Source organism: Tenebrio molitor, chromosome 1 (genome assembly GCF_963966145.1).
Source record: "Tenebrio molitor chromosome 1, icTenMoli1.1, whole genome shotgun sequence".
Classification (NCBI taxonomy): domain Eukaryota; kingdom Metazoa; phylum Arthropoda; class Insecta; order Coleoptera; family Tenebrionidae; genus Tenebrio; species Tenebrio molitor.
In genome coordinates, this window is record NC_091046.1 from 16,865,613 (window position 1) to 16,878,139 (window position 12,527).

At 40.4% G+C, this 12,527-nt stretch overlaps 1 protein-coding gene and 1 long non-coding RNA gene across 2 annotated transcripts in view; both read right to left on the minus strand.

The window, feature by feature from the left end:
• Positions 1-12,527, minus strand: part of LOC138122237 (uncharacterized) — a 99,324-nt gene that overhangs the window by 15,947 nt on the left and 70,850 nt on the right. The gene's annotated exons all lie outside the window — the stretch shown is intronic.
• On the minus strand, positions 5,544-9,986 carry LOC138122214 (uncharacterized). Its single transcript, XM_069036404.1, has 2 exons — positions 6,176-9,986; positions 5,544-5,808 (listed from the first exon to the last, which is right to left on the minus strand). The coding sequence occupies exons 1-2, from the start codon at positions 6,789-6,791 to the stop codon at positions 5,774-5,776; spliced, it is 651 nt and encodes a 216-aa protein (XP_068892505.1). The 5' UTR covers positions 6,792-9,986; the 3' UTR covers positions 5,544-5,773.

The following is a 12,527-nucleotide window of genomic DNA, read 5'->3' on the forward strand; positions in this document are numbered from 1 at the left end:
TCACTTTTTCAGGTGCATTTTAAACGGAAGATTTATAAGTCTCCGGCCCTGCCCCTTTTTACCTTTTGCTATCACTGCAGCAATCCGTCCGGCCATCACCTTTCCAGGTAGGTAGAGCTCGTGCCAACTCTCATGATCGATGACGCAGAAACCAAAATGCGTACCGAGGCGTCTGTACTATTCGAACTACAAACATCGGTACCATTTTGTCACGCTTTAGAGATTTGTGAGCTAATTTATGTTGATATTTATTTGGCGAGAAGCCGACAAGTCCTTAGATAATGTCAGACATTCTAATCCAAATCCTTGAACAGTGTAAAATGCAAATTTGCCGCCACCCTGAAAATTTGAACTAAACGACCGACGTTTTTACGTTTCACTTATCAAAATTGGGCTCCGCCTTCGCGCAGCTTTTGTCAAGGTCATCGATCATGACAGTTGGCACAAGCTCTACCATCGGCGCCATCGAAATGTCAACGAATTTTGGGGCGCCCTCGAACTGCGGTCCAAGTACGGTCAGGTAAAAAGGGTCAAAATCCTTCTTACTAATCTCCTCCCGAACTGCGGTCAAGACCTGGAGAGGTGAAATTTTTTTTATCAGTTAACAGCAGAGGATCTCACATAACTAATATTTTCTTGTGAAAGTAACATGCAATTTATGTGTAATCAACAAATAGTCTTTGTTGATGGAACATTTGACTATCGCGAAAACAGAATTTTATTAACTCTAAGATTGAACACCTTAATACCAAAACATTAGTATGATTATGTTAAATGCGTGTCTCACAAGTTTTGTAAATAAATGTTTGTTTCCAAAGTTTTGAATTAAATATAATAAAGTTTAATTGCAATTCATGACGTGGTGGGGGAAGCCAACAGGTACATACCTCTTAGTTATCACCGAAATACTGCCAACAAAAACACTAGATGATCATAGCCAACTTGGTCCCAAAAAGTTCGTGATTGCCTAATAAGTTAAATTTTCTTTACCGCAGTTCGAGATAAGATTAGAGACGACCAGGGAAGTTAAAATTCTTTGACCGCAATTCGGGTGTCGGATTATTGGGCTTCTGACCGCTGACCGCAGTTCGGGGCACCGCGAATTTCTGGGGCCATAGAAACGTCTTCTGTTTTGGTCTAGATTAAATAAAACTTTGTTCAGTAGCGTACTATATAGTTGAATTTTTTTAATAAACAATTGTGAAAACGTTGTCTTGTTGGTATGAGCCAAACTGTGATTTTCATGATAATACGATTGGTCACATTGAGTGTCAACATTTTTTTATGTAACTGAGCCTGCGCCCTAACGAGCGAGAGTTTATTTCAAATTCGAAAAGGTTTCTCCTGATTTCTCATTAAATTTGTTTTGAAAATGAATTCACGGAAGAAAGGTACGGGAAGTGAACATAACCTTAACCATGATTTAGTGTCAAATTGTTATACAGCTGGTCCATATGTATGTCCAAATTTTAGGGTGGTACAGTATGATTTTTTACTTCATTTTGACACTGACAATTGTTTATTAAAAAAATTTCACTATGGGCCGGTTGCACCAACGTGAGTTAAATTTAACTACAGATTAAAATATACGAAAACATTGTTATAACAATAGGTAACTAAAGTAACGAAGCATTTTAACCTACAATTAATTTTAACTGGCGTTGGTGCAACCGGCCCTAAATGTATGGGAGATAAGAAAAGATTTCTATTACCTATAACTTTCTATCAGGCCTATTCTGTAAGACACTTGGTTAAAAGTTAAACGTTAAAACAACGGTTAAAATATTTTAACCCATTGCGCTATTCTCTAAGCCAAAATTTTGACCAAAAGTTGTTAAAATTTAACTCAAATTGCTAATTTTTAGCGGGTGGTCATACCCAGCCGTTAAAAATTAACTTACGTCAAAACGGTCCCAAATCATAATGGCATTCGCAATGAATATTCTTTTGGTGCATGAACTGGAATGAAGGCGACAAATGTACTCGTAAGTAAATATTTCGACAAATCAAATCTGTCAATTCCATAAATTTTTCTCAATTCTTAAGGGTAATTTTGCCACCGGCGGTAAAAGATGAATCACCCTGTACAGCTTTCTCATTGTAGCTTGAGCTGTAAGAACCGTATTACAATTATTACAAGTTTCCCCGAGTTTGGCTACAGCCCTCGCTTTTTCCGCATCGGTCAAGTGTCGTGGCACGTATATCGTTTAAAAATAAATTAAATCTGCTGACAAATTATCGGGCCTATTCTGTAACTCGTCTGTTAATTTTAACCATCCGCTAATAAATTAATTTTTAACAACCGGTTATCTACAAATAACCAAAATTCTATTCTGTAAGACAAACTATTAACGGGTAGGTTAAAAAGCATTATTTTAGCGGCTAGGTTATTTTGAAGAATGAAGTCAGGCACGGAAGCGTACAAATACATATGGCAACGTCGCAAATCACTGTCAGCTGGAGGAACAACAGTCATAATTATTTGCAAAATTATACCTAACCTCAACTAATAGTTGCAGACTACATTGGTATGGGCACAGACTACTCAAAAACGTGAAATTGAAATTAAAAATCGACCGGTTTTTGTTCTTTTTTCAAAACTCAACAGTTTATGATTTATCGAATTGTTGCATTACTTTTGCCCCTCACTGTATAAATGAAAGTAATTGGTAATTGGTACCACTTGTACACGACAACCCTCGTTAAGCGGCAATAAACCACTCAAGGAATCAAAAGTTCGTTTTAAATATCGATAGATGCACTTTAGGTATCAACTCAAATATGTTACAGCTTGCCCATTGTAGCTTGAGCTGTGAGGGATGCGCAGAGTTGAATAAAAAGGTCAGATAAAGAGGTCCTGGAAGCGGCAAAGAAATGCGACAAAATCAGTGAAGACTGTAGGGCTGTAAGACCACTGCGCATCCGGTTCTTACAGCTCAAGCTACAATGAGAAAGCTGTACAGGATGATTCTTTTTACCGCCGGTGGCAAAATTACCCTTAAGAATTAAGAAAAATTTATGGAATTGACAGATTTGATTTGTCGAAAACTTTACTTACGAGTACATTTGTCGCCTTCATTCCAGTTCATGCACCAAAAGAATATTCATTGCGAATGCCATTATAATTTGGGACCGTTTTGACGTAAGTTAATTTTTAACGGCTGGGTATGACCACCCGCTAAAAATTAGCAATTTGAGTTAAATTTTAACAACTTTTGGTTAAAATTTTGGCTTAGAGAATAGCGCAATGGGTTAAAATATTTTAACCGTTGTTTTAACGTTTAACTTTTAACCAAGTGTCTTACAGAATAGGCCTGTTGGTCTGTGAAAATATGTCACAAATCTGACACATTAACGCACGCCTATGATTGATGTTTTAACACACACTAGGAAAATTTGGCGTTCACATTTCGATGGCGCCGATAGTTCATTTTAAACGGGAGATTTAAAAGTTGACCATCGCCGCAATCCGGCCCTGCCCCGCAACAGCGCTACCCCGCGGAAACGGACAGGTTGAAAGGTACAATCGTACCCTACTAGAATCCATGAGCACCATGGGTGCTGACGCAGACGATGATGAATGGGACCAGAATTTGCCCAATATCCAGTTGGGTTTGAACGGCGCGGTTAACTCGGCTATTGGGGTAACTCCTAGTGAGGCGTTAATGGGGTATAGAGTTTGCTCCCAGGTCATGTTAGAGGGCGAAGGGCGAGAGGTGGTGGACGTGACCAGGGTCCGTGATCGGATGATGGCGGCCACTGAGAGCTACCAGGCTGACCAGAAGCGGCGTTTCTATCGACACCGAAGCAAAGCTCGCCAGTACTCGCAAAACGACCTAGTACTAATAAGGATGACCTGCAGCCCTGCAACAGGTACCAGCCGGAAGCTGTGCGCCAAATGGCAGGGTCCTTTCAGAGTAACCGCCGTCCTGGGCCATGATCGCTACGCAGTCCAGGATATTCCTAGTGCTACCAGAAGTAGAGTTTCGTATAGTGGAACGTGTGGAGCAGAGAATATGCGCCCCTGGATACACGTCGAAGAGCCCACTGACACGAAAGGTAAGCATTCCGAGGGAACTTGTCGATAACACCGGAGCAGTTCAGCTCGGCGGTGGAGACATCGAGGTTGCCCTGGCAGAATGGTTTTGGGAGGATTGAGCACTAGGCGGCCCTAGTGCTGGTCGGCTATGATGTCGTAGTCACTGACGGGATCGACGGGTAGTGGTACTGCGGCGGGGCCCCGTAGAGTAGGATAGGTTAAGTTAGGCTAAGACAAATCCGATCAATGCGCCGCGAAATCTCCCTGTTTGGCGTTAAATCACTGGGTTAGTGGTTTAAGTCGCAAGGCAACCCCGTAGGTGTTAAGTGTCTGATTTCAGGACCCCACAGAACCTGGGAAGGTGAGGACATTTCAGGACCCCACGCGGCCGGGAAAAGTGAGGACACTTTCATGTCAGGAGAGGCCGTGTTGTCGTGGGTGTTTTCGGGGAATCCTGGGACAGCAGAGAGGAGTGGGAGGTGGCGCGACGCTGGAGGCTACGAGACACTTAGCGAAAAGTCATCACTGTTGGCGGATATCGGCTAATTAATTACGTATTAGAAAACCCCAATTTATGTTCACTTAATCGTTGTATTCTTTCAAATAAAAGATTGTTAAAAAAGATCGTGAATGCCTAATACATTTATAGTCGAGTCAATCAAGGTTTTTATGTCTTAATCCTCAGAAACAGCTCCGATTTTGATGATTTTTTTTTAATGTGTGTATTTTGGTTGGGCACGTAAATATTTATATTGTTTAAACAATAATTTGCTAAACCGCCTCGGCTACGCAATATCACACTCGCAAAATATCATTTTCTGGACTTGCGATCCAAATAACTATTGAAGTGTCAAAAAGCTCAGCTATGCAGTAACTTGCCAAAATTAGCACTGCCTGCAAAATTTTCGCACAGGTCTCTTTTTGCGCTGGCCCACGAGCGACGATCTAAAGGGCTGCAACAGGAGAACCACTCACATGTCTCGGCCTCACAACCGAAAATTTTAACCAAAAAAAATTGCCGTCAGCCAAACCTCATCCAGAAGACACATTTGTGGGTCCAGAATCCACGTGGTCCAACAAACCACGAAGTAAAATGGTCAAGGAGGATCGGGCGGTTTTATCTTCGGTGGTGTTCCCCCCTCCAGTGGCAACCGCAGAGGTAGGATCAACACTGTTTGAGTTGTTTTCATCCTCCATTTGCACGGGCACGGCACAGAGACTTTTTTGTTTTAACAACAGGGAAAGAATAAAATAAAGAAAACAATTTTATGGGCACGATATGTCACAATCCCACTTCTGATGTTAGCTTTTAATCTTAAAAGCTTAAATAATAATGCGTCCGCACTGAACGAGGCGCGTAGTCAATCTGCTGGAGTGCGCTCCGCACTTAAGAATGTGTGAGACTAGCACTATTATGCAGAATCACCACTTGGACACGTAATGCGGTACATTTTGGCGCTAACAATTAGTAGTTTTAATTTGGTCGGTACAAGAAAACACCCGGTAATTTAAACAATGGTTTATTTGCGAACACCAGTTTCATCCACGTGCTAAACCCCAATTGAGCCTCTTTTTCTCGGTGCTGGAATCCCTTCCCGCTTTTCCGCGTTTGTCCTCGTCTCTCGTATTGAGTTTCAGTGATTCCGATGCCGTGGTTGACGTTTGGTCGCGACTTTGCTGACACGGCCCTTCCTGACGTATGAGCGTCCTCGCTCTGGGCCCTGAACTGATGTCTCAGCACTCCCAGCTCTCAACAAGACCATGAATCACTGAAATTTCCCCAAACTTAGATAACCATCCAGGACAAGGGAAAAGATTTTTTTCTGGTTGCACACCTGGGCTCCTGCCTACCTAAGAAAGAAATGCAAAAACTGTTTGGCCAAACATAACACAAAATATAAAGGGTTATTCATCTTGCCACTAAGCCTAAAGCATTCTAGTACTACGATCTACGCTACTAATAATAAAATGTGCCATGTATTATGGTGTACCCGTGTCCATAAAATGCCGCCCGGCCTGACAAAACCTTTACCCTCCGCTACTGTACGCTCACGGCACCTCCTCAGTGCCCGTAAGCAGCACCTCACACTCCACACGGTTACAGCACACCCATAACTACATGCACCAATACATTACCCATTAATCCATCCCGTACGTAATCCAGGGTTTCATGCATTCCACCCCGACTACACGTCGATATTGCGTTCTCGACCGCACGCTGCCCGGTATGTCGCTTATTTCGTAGCGGTCTCGTCCTATAACTTGAGTCACCCGGAAGGGACCTCGCCATTTCGGCAATAAGTTTCTGGCTATGACCACTTGGAGGATTTGCGATTACTGTGGTCATTACCAAGTCACCAATGTCATAGGTCGGTGCCTCCCTTCTTCTGCTGTCGAAGTGCCGCTTCTCTTCTGCCTGATGTTTTGCGATGCGTTGACTTATTTCTTCTCGAACACCGGTGACGTCAACGACGTCTGGTAATCCGTTGTTGAGCACGGGGTTTTCTTTGACCCGAAAACCCATTAAGGCCTCGCTTGGTGTAACACCGATCGTTGCATTGACAGTCCCGTTCAATCCCAGTTGAATGTTAATGATGTTTTCATCCCATTGGTCATCATTCGTGTTGGCTCCCATTGTGGCTAATGAGGTTAGCAGCGTTTTATGATATCGTTCCACCTGTCCGTTTCCTCTTGGCAAACCAACGGCGGTTAGGTGGTAAATAATGTTACCGTTGATGCAAACATCTCTCATAGCTTGGGAGGTGAAAGCCGTTCCTTGGTCGGTGATAAGGCGTCTCGGTGTTCCGAAAGTTTTAATGACGTCCTTCAAACAGTTTATAGCGTGTCTACTTTGAGTACCCTTTACCGCGTAAATGAGGATGAATTTTGTAGATGCGTCAATGATTGTGAGAATGTAAGATTTACCAGATCTGGTTTTGATGAATGGGCCTAAATGATCTGCATGAATGGTATGAAAAGGGCGGGCAACCTTTGGTTGATGTCTGACCGATGTCTTTGACAGTGTTTGCAAGACACTGCGGGCGCTTATTAAGAATTGTCAAAGGTTTATTAACAGCAACTGGATCTGTCGTACCGACTTATACCTGGTAGTTTTTGATTTCGAGACATTCAACCGAATCTAAATATCGTGTTTGTACCAATTGTAATTTGTCGCCGCACTTGTAATATTCTGTATCAGCGAGCTCGGTAAAGTACCTGTTTCTAACAATAACGTTCAAAACTACATTATTTTGTACATATACCGCCCCCCTTGAAGGCACGGACTTCAAAAATTATTAACAAAGATCGAACATGGTTATTAGAAAAAGGATTGTTACATCATAAACATGACAAAAAAACATTAAAAAATACAAACATTGAAGACAATTGTAAAAAAAGGGTTAATACATAATTATAACAAATATTTACATGATACAAACATAGTCTATTCATTCGCTGGCAGAACGCACACTTTTCGCGTGGCTCTTTTGAAGATGCCATTGACAGTCTTTACGGACACTACGCGCACAACACCGTCACTTCCGGGATGAAGTTCTACGATGCGTCCCAATTTCCATTGTAGTGGCGGCGTGTTGTCCTCAACTAGAATCACCATGGAACCAACTTCCAAGGCGGGGGTGGACGGTCTGGAACCGGAACCACGGAGCTGCTTGGAACGATTGATGTTTTGAACAAGGTACTCCCTTTGCCAGCGGTTCCAAAAGTGCTGCCTCATCTGTTCCACTCTTTGCCATTGCGTCAATCGGTTGATCCTCGTCGTCGTAAGATCTCTTTCGCTTATAGAAGTTAATGGCTCTCCGATGAGGAAGTGACCAGGGGTTATGGGGTTAAGGTCATTAGGATCGTTACTCAGGGGACATAAAGGTCTGGAGTTTAGGACTGCTTCAATTCTTGTTAACAGGGTATACAATTCTTCGTAGGAAAGCACGACTTCTCCAATTGTTCTCTTTAAATGGATTTTACGTTTATTTCCCAAATACCGCCCATGTGCGGGGATCTGGGGGGAATAAAATGCCACGAGATACCCTGATTAGCCAGATTTTCTGTAATATGACTAAATGAAGCTGACTTTAGAAATGTTCTTAGTTCTAGTAATTCCTTATTGGCGCCAACGAAATTTGTAGCATTGTCCGAATAAAGATGGTACACATGACCACGTCTTGATATGAAGCGTTTTAGCGCATTCAAAAAGGTTTGAGTCGTTAAGTCACCAACTAGTTCTAAATGAACGGCTTTAGTTGAAAAACAGACAAAGACGCAAATATATGCCTTCACAGTACGCTCACTGTTGGGTGGTGATATTAGCCGTACAAATGATATGGTCGTCTTTGTACCGGGTGGGGCATCGTATACGCGCACGCGAGAAATCGCTACTTCTAATTAAATAAAATTTGCGAAATTTTATATACCTGACTAATTATTGATAAGGTACATTTGACAATTTTTAAAAAAATTTTTGTTAATAAATAAGGCCGTAACAGTTTTATTAGTTTTCTGAAATTAACTGTTAATTTACCTACAAAGTTTTTACACTAAATGAATCTGTATCTGCTAGCGCATCAAACCCTGGTGGCACAATTACAAATTTTGACTTGGCTAGCTAAATAATTCGCTTTTTTATTTAAACGTAAACCAGACGGGTGATTTACGGCACAATGGTATAATTTCCCAACAAAGGTATAGCCGACCGTTTTAAACCTTTTTGCCATAAAATTGACAGTTTCCATTGTCACCTAAATTTACGACACCACAAGTAGCAGGTCATAAATAAAAAAGATTTTGAAAGTTGAAATGTAAAATTGTGTTTAATTCAAAATCTAATTGGTATTTTTTTCCGTAGATTTCGTAAATAATTATAGGAAGTGAATCTGGATAGGTTAGTATAAAAATCAGAATTTGACTTTTTGGTTGAAATTTACATTTTAATTTTTTTTGGCTTTGTTTGTAAGTGAAAAATTATCAAAAAATTATGAAATGTAAGTACCTTACCAATAGCCAGGTACAGTTAATTTCAAAATTATAGAGTACACCTAATTTTCTACAGTGTAAAATGCACTTACATTTTTTGTCAAAGATCAATGTCAATTTTGACAAACAAAATGCCTAATCTAACCGAATACGCGAAAGTGGTCATTCTTTCCAAATTAGAAGAAGGGTGGTTGATCCGGAGGGTAGCCCAATATTATAACATCGCGAAGAGCACCGTGTAGAGAGGATAAAACAAACAATATTATGGTGCTCTAAAATATATGTTGTCAAACTTACCTAACCTATATAAAAATATGACGTCTACATTTCAAAAAGGCATCTTCCCATCTGGAAAAAACTCTAATAAATCGACTTCTTGATTTTTGAGGTGTACTCGATAATTTTGAAATTAACTGTAAGTCTGGAAAATTTCGACAATTTTATTTAATTAGAAGTCTGGATTTCTCGCGTGCGCGTATACGATGCCCCACCCGGTATAAATACTTAAAAACTTTATTGTATGACAAAATGTTGATGTACAAGTGTTAAGTACCAAGGATAGTGGTAGACTCTGGTTTTTACCGCTATATCTCGACTTAAATAAGGGTGGGTGATTTCACCCCTCTCACAAGAGAAAGTAGGCAGGACTACCTGCTACAGTACCCGTTTCTAACAATAACGTTCAAAACTACATTATTTTGTACAAAAGTCGATATTGAGTAATTTTAATCTTGTGAATACGAAAAGTCTATCATATCTGCCGAATTGACTCTAGTTTTTGAGATAAAGGCAACCCTCTTATGATGAACATAGAATAAAATAAAAATATTGGATATGTTTTAAAACTTTAATTTTCCAACGGCAGCAGCGTTATAAATAATAATTTAAATAGAATTAATCGTATAAAAAAATTCACGAAAATAAATTAAGAAAAACGTTTTTTATACGATCGTCGAGGTACTATTACGATCATAAAATTTTGGACATCAAACTTCTGTCACATTAAAAAAATTACTCTAAATCATGCTTTATTGAAACTGTCACATGAAAGATGAAATTGTTGTCAATTTGACACCGGTTTAAAATATAATTTTTTTAATATACGAGTACATTTGGGTATTTATTGTATATTTTTTTATTAATTAAAACCTCGTTCTATTCCATTTGCCTGATTTTTAAAACTTCTTGAATATTTTCTCGGTAAATCTGACATTCACATTTTCAAAATTGACACAATTAAAATTGAGGTTATTTATACATAAGGGTCGTTTTAGAATGTATGACAGCACGATGACATTAGTGTCCGAAATTTTTTGATCGCAATAGTACTGTGTTTTTCGTTAGCAGTAGTCCACCATCATATGGCGATCCCACTAGCCTTTATATTTCTTCCATAAATTTAAATCTCCACTGTGCAACATTGATGGTTTAGCCGATTGTATATTTGGAAAAAATATTCTTCGTAAGCTTGTTTTACAAAATCGGTAATATTTCTTCGTTGTAGTTGTTGACAATATTTACCACATATAGGTATAGCAAAATTGTTGGGATCGTTAACAGAAAACTTACGGGAAGAACTCATATTTTTTTCTGACATAAAAACACCCAATAAAACAAATGAATAAGCAAGCCAACTGATATTTTAGCAATCAAAATAATGAGCAAGAGAAGACAGATTATTAAAAATTTTATCATTTTGGATAGTAGGGTTTATTGTGAGAAGTAGAGTCAATTTAAACAAAAAAAACTACATCCCGAGTAATTGTTACTTGAGTTACATCCAAATTCACTACAAAAGTTAATGCCGCAGAAAAAAATTTTTTTTTTGTTCCCCAGTAATAATCAGCCGCGGACAGAGCAGAGACCAAGCGAAACAAAAGTTAGAGTGCCACTATTGTCATCAGTTGGGGCACGTACGGAAGAACTGCCCGAAGAGAAGGAAGCAAGACGTTAATGCAACAGAGACAATCGTGAAAAGCAAAGACAATCCGTATACCTAATATGAACGTATTTTTAAATAACCAAGTCCCGATGGATGAAGACTCCATCGACAAGACCGCGTTTGTCACCCCGGACTCCCACTACGAGTTCCTACGTATGCCGTTCGGACTGTGCAATTCGCCGTCTGTGTTCCAACGGTTAATGGACAATGTGTTAAGACCTTTAAGGAATACGGTCGCGTTCCCGTACATGGACGACGTTATAATACCCTCTGTGACCATTGAACAAGGGTTGAATCGGCTGCGATTGGTACTGGAAGCGTTCCGAAAGAACGATTTGAAGCTAAAGTTAAGCAAGTGCACTTTCTTCAGTACAACAATAAGTTATCTTGGAAGAGAAATCAGCGAAGATGGCATAAGACCGAGTCAAGTGAAAATCGAAGCCGTTTTAGCAATGACACCACCGGAAAACGTGAAACAAGTTCATCAATTTCTCGGTTTGTCCGGGTACTTCCGAAAATTCACCAAGGACTATTCCCGAATTGTAGAGCCGTTACCGGTTGACACGAAAAGACGTTAAGTGGTGCTGGGAGGCCTCGGCAATAGGCATTCGAGAAGGTGAAGTCCATCCTTACCACGAGACCTGTGTTGGCTATCTTCAATCCCCAATTGCCGACGGAACTGCACACTGACGCTTCCGCCCTAGGGTTGGGAGCTATATTGCTGCAAGAACACGACGGGAAGCAGAGAGTGGTTGCGTAATACAGTAAGCAGACGACGGTGGACCAACGACAATACCACTCGTACGAATTGGAGACAATGGCTGTCGTCTATGCGTTGAAGCATTTCCGTGTATACCTGCTGGGGATGAAGTTTACCGTAGTCACCGATTGCAATGCGCTGAGAACGGCATTTTCGAAGAAAGATTTGATACCTCGCATTGGCCGATGGTCACTAGAAGTCCAAGAGTACATTTACACGGACCGCTAACGCCGGTGTTATTAAAACTGGTTTAAAACGTACGTTTACACAAGAGGTGTTGTACAGGCGTTAAAATCTACATCGGTGTTGGCTTGGTGTTAGTAAAACCTTTTCGCAGTGTGACCAACTGAAATGCTTCCGAGATTGGCGTTGTTGTTGGAGCGGTTGCCAACGACGACTGTGCTTGTGTTGGCTGGCCTGCTTCAAAACCGGTGTTAAGCCATGTGTTAAGCAAAGGTAGCCATTTACACGTACATTTTACACCCGCTTATACAGGTTGTCTCAAAAATGGCGCCCAATCTCCTAAGGGTCTTAAAGGATAGAAGTCTGGTAAGGTAAATCTCAATACAAAATTTGATCGGACCAACAGATTTTGTATAACTTGCTCTTAAACATGGTGATTTCAAAGAGATGTATCTCCTTTATTACCAAATTTTACAGCTGAATTATAAATTACTTTACAATTTTACTTCTTCCAAGACCCCTTTGGCTAGTGGAACAACACAGAAGTCCTTCTTTTTAGAGTAATGACCTACTAAAATACGCTAAAAGAACAGTGGCAACATTGACCTCAAAGG

Excerpts from the sequence above, each read along its gene's own strand:
- LOC138122214 (XM_069036404.1), bottom strand. The coding sequence starts at position 6,791 with ATGAGAGATGTTTGCATCAACGGTAACATTATTTACCACCTAACCGCC. Across the intron at positions 5,809-6,175 it reads CGTACGGGATGGATTAATGG|TGATTCATGGTCTTGTTGAG; the intron begins GTAATGTATTGG and ends GGGAAATTTCAG.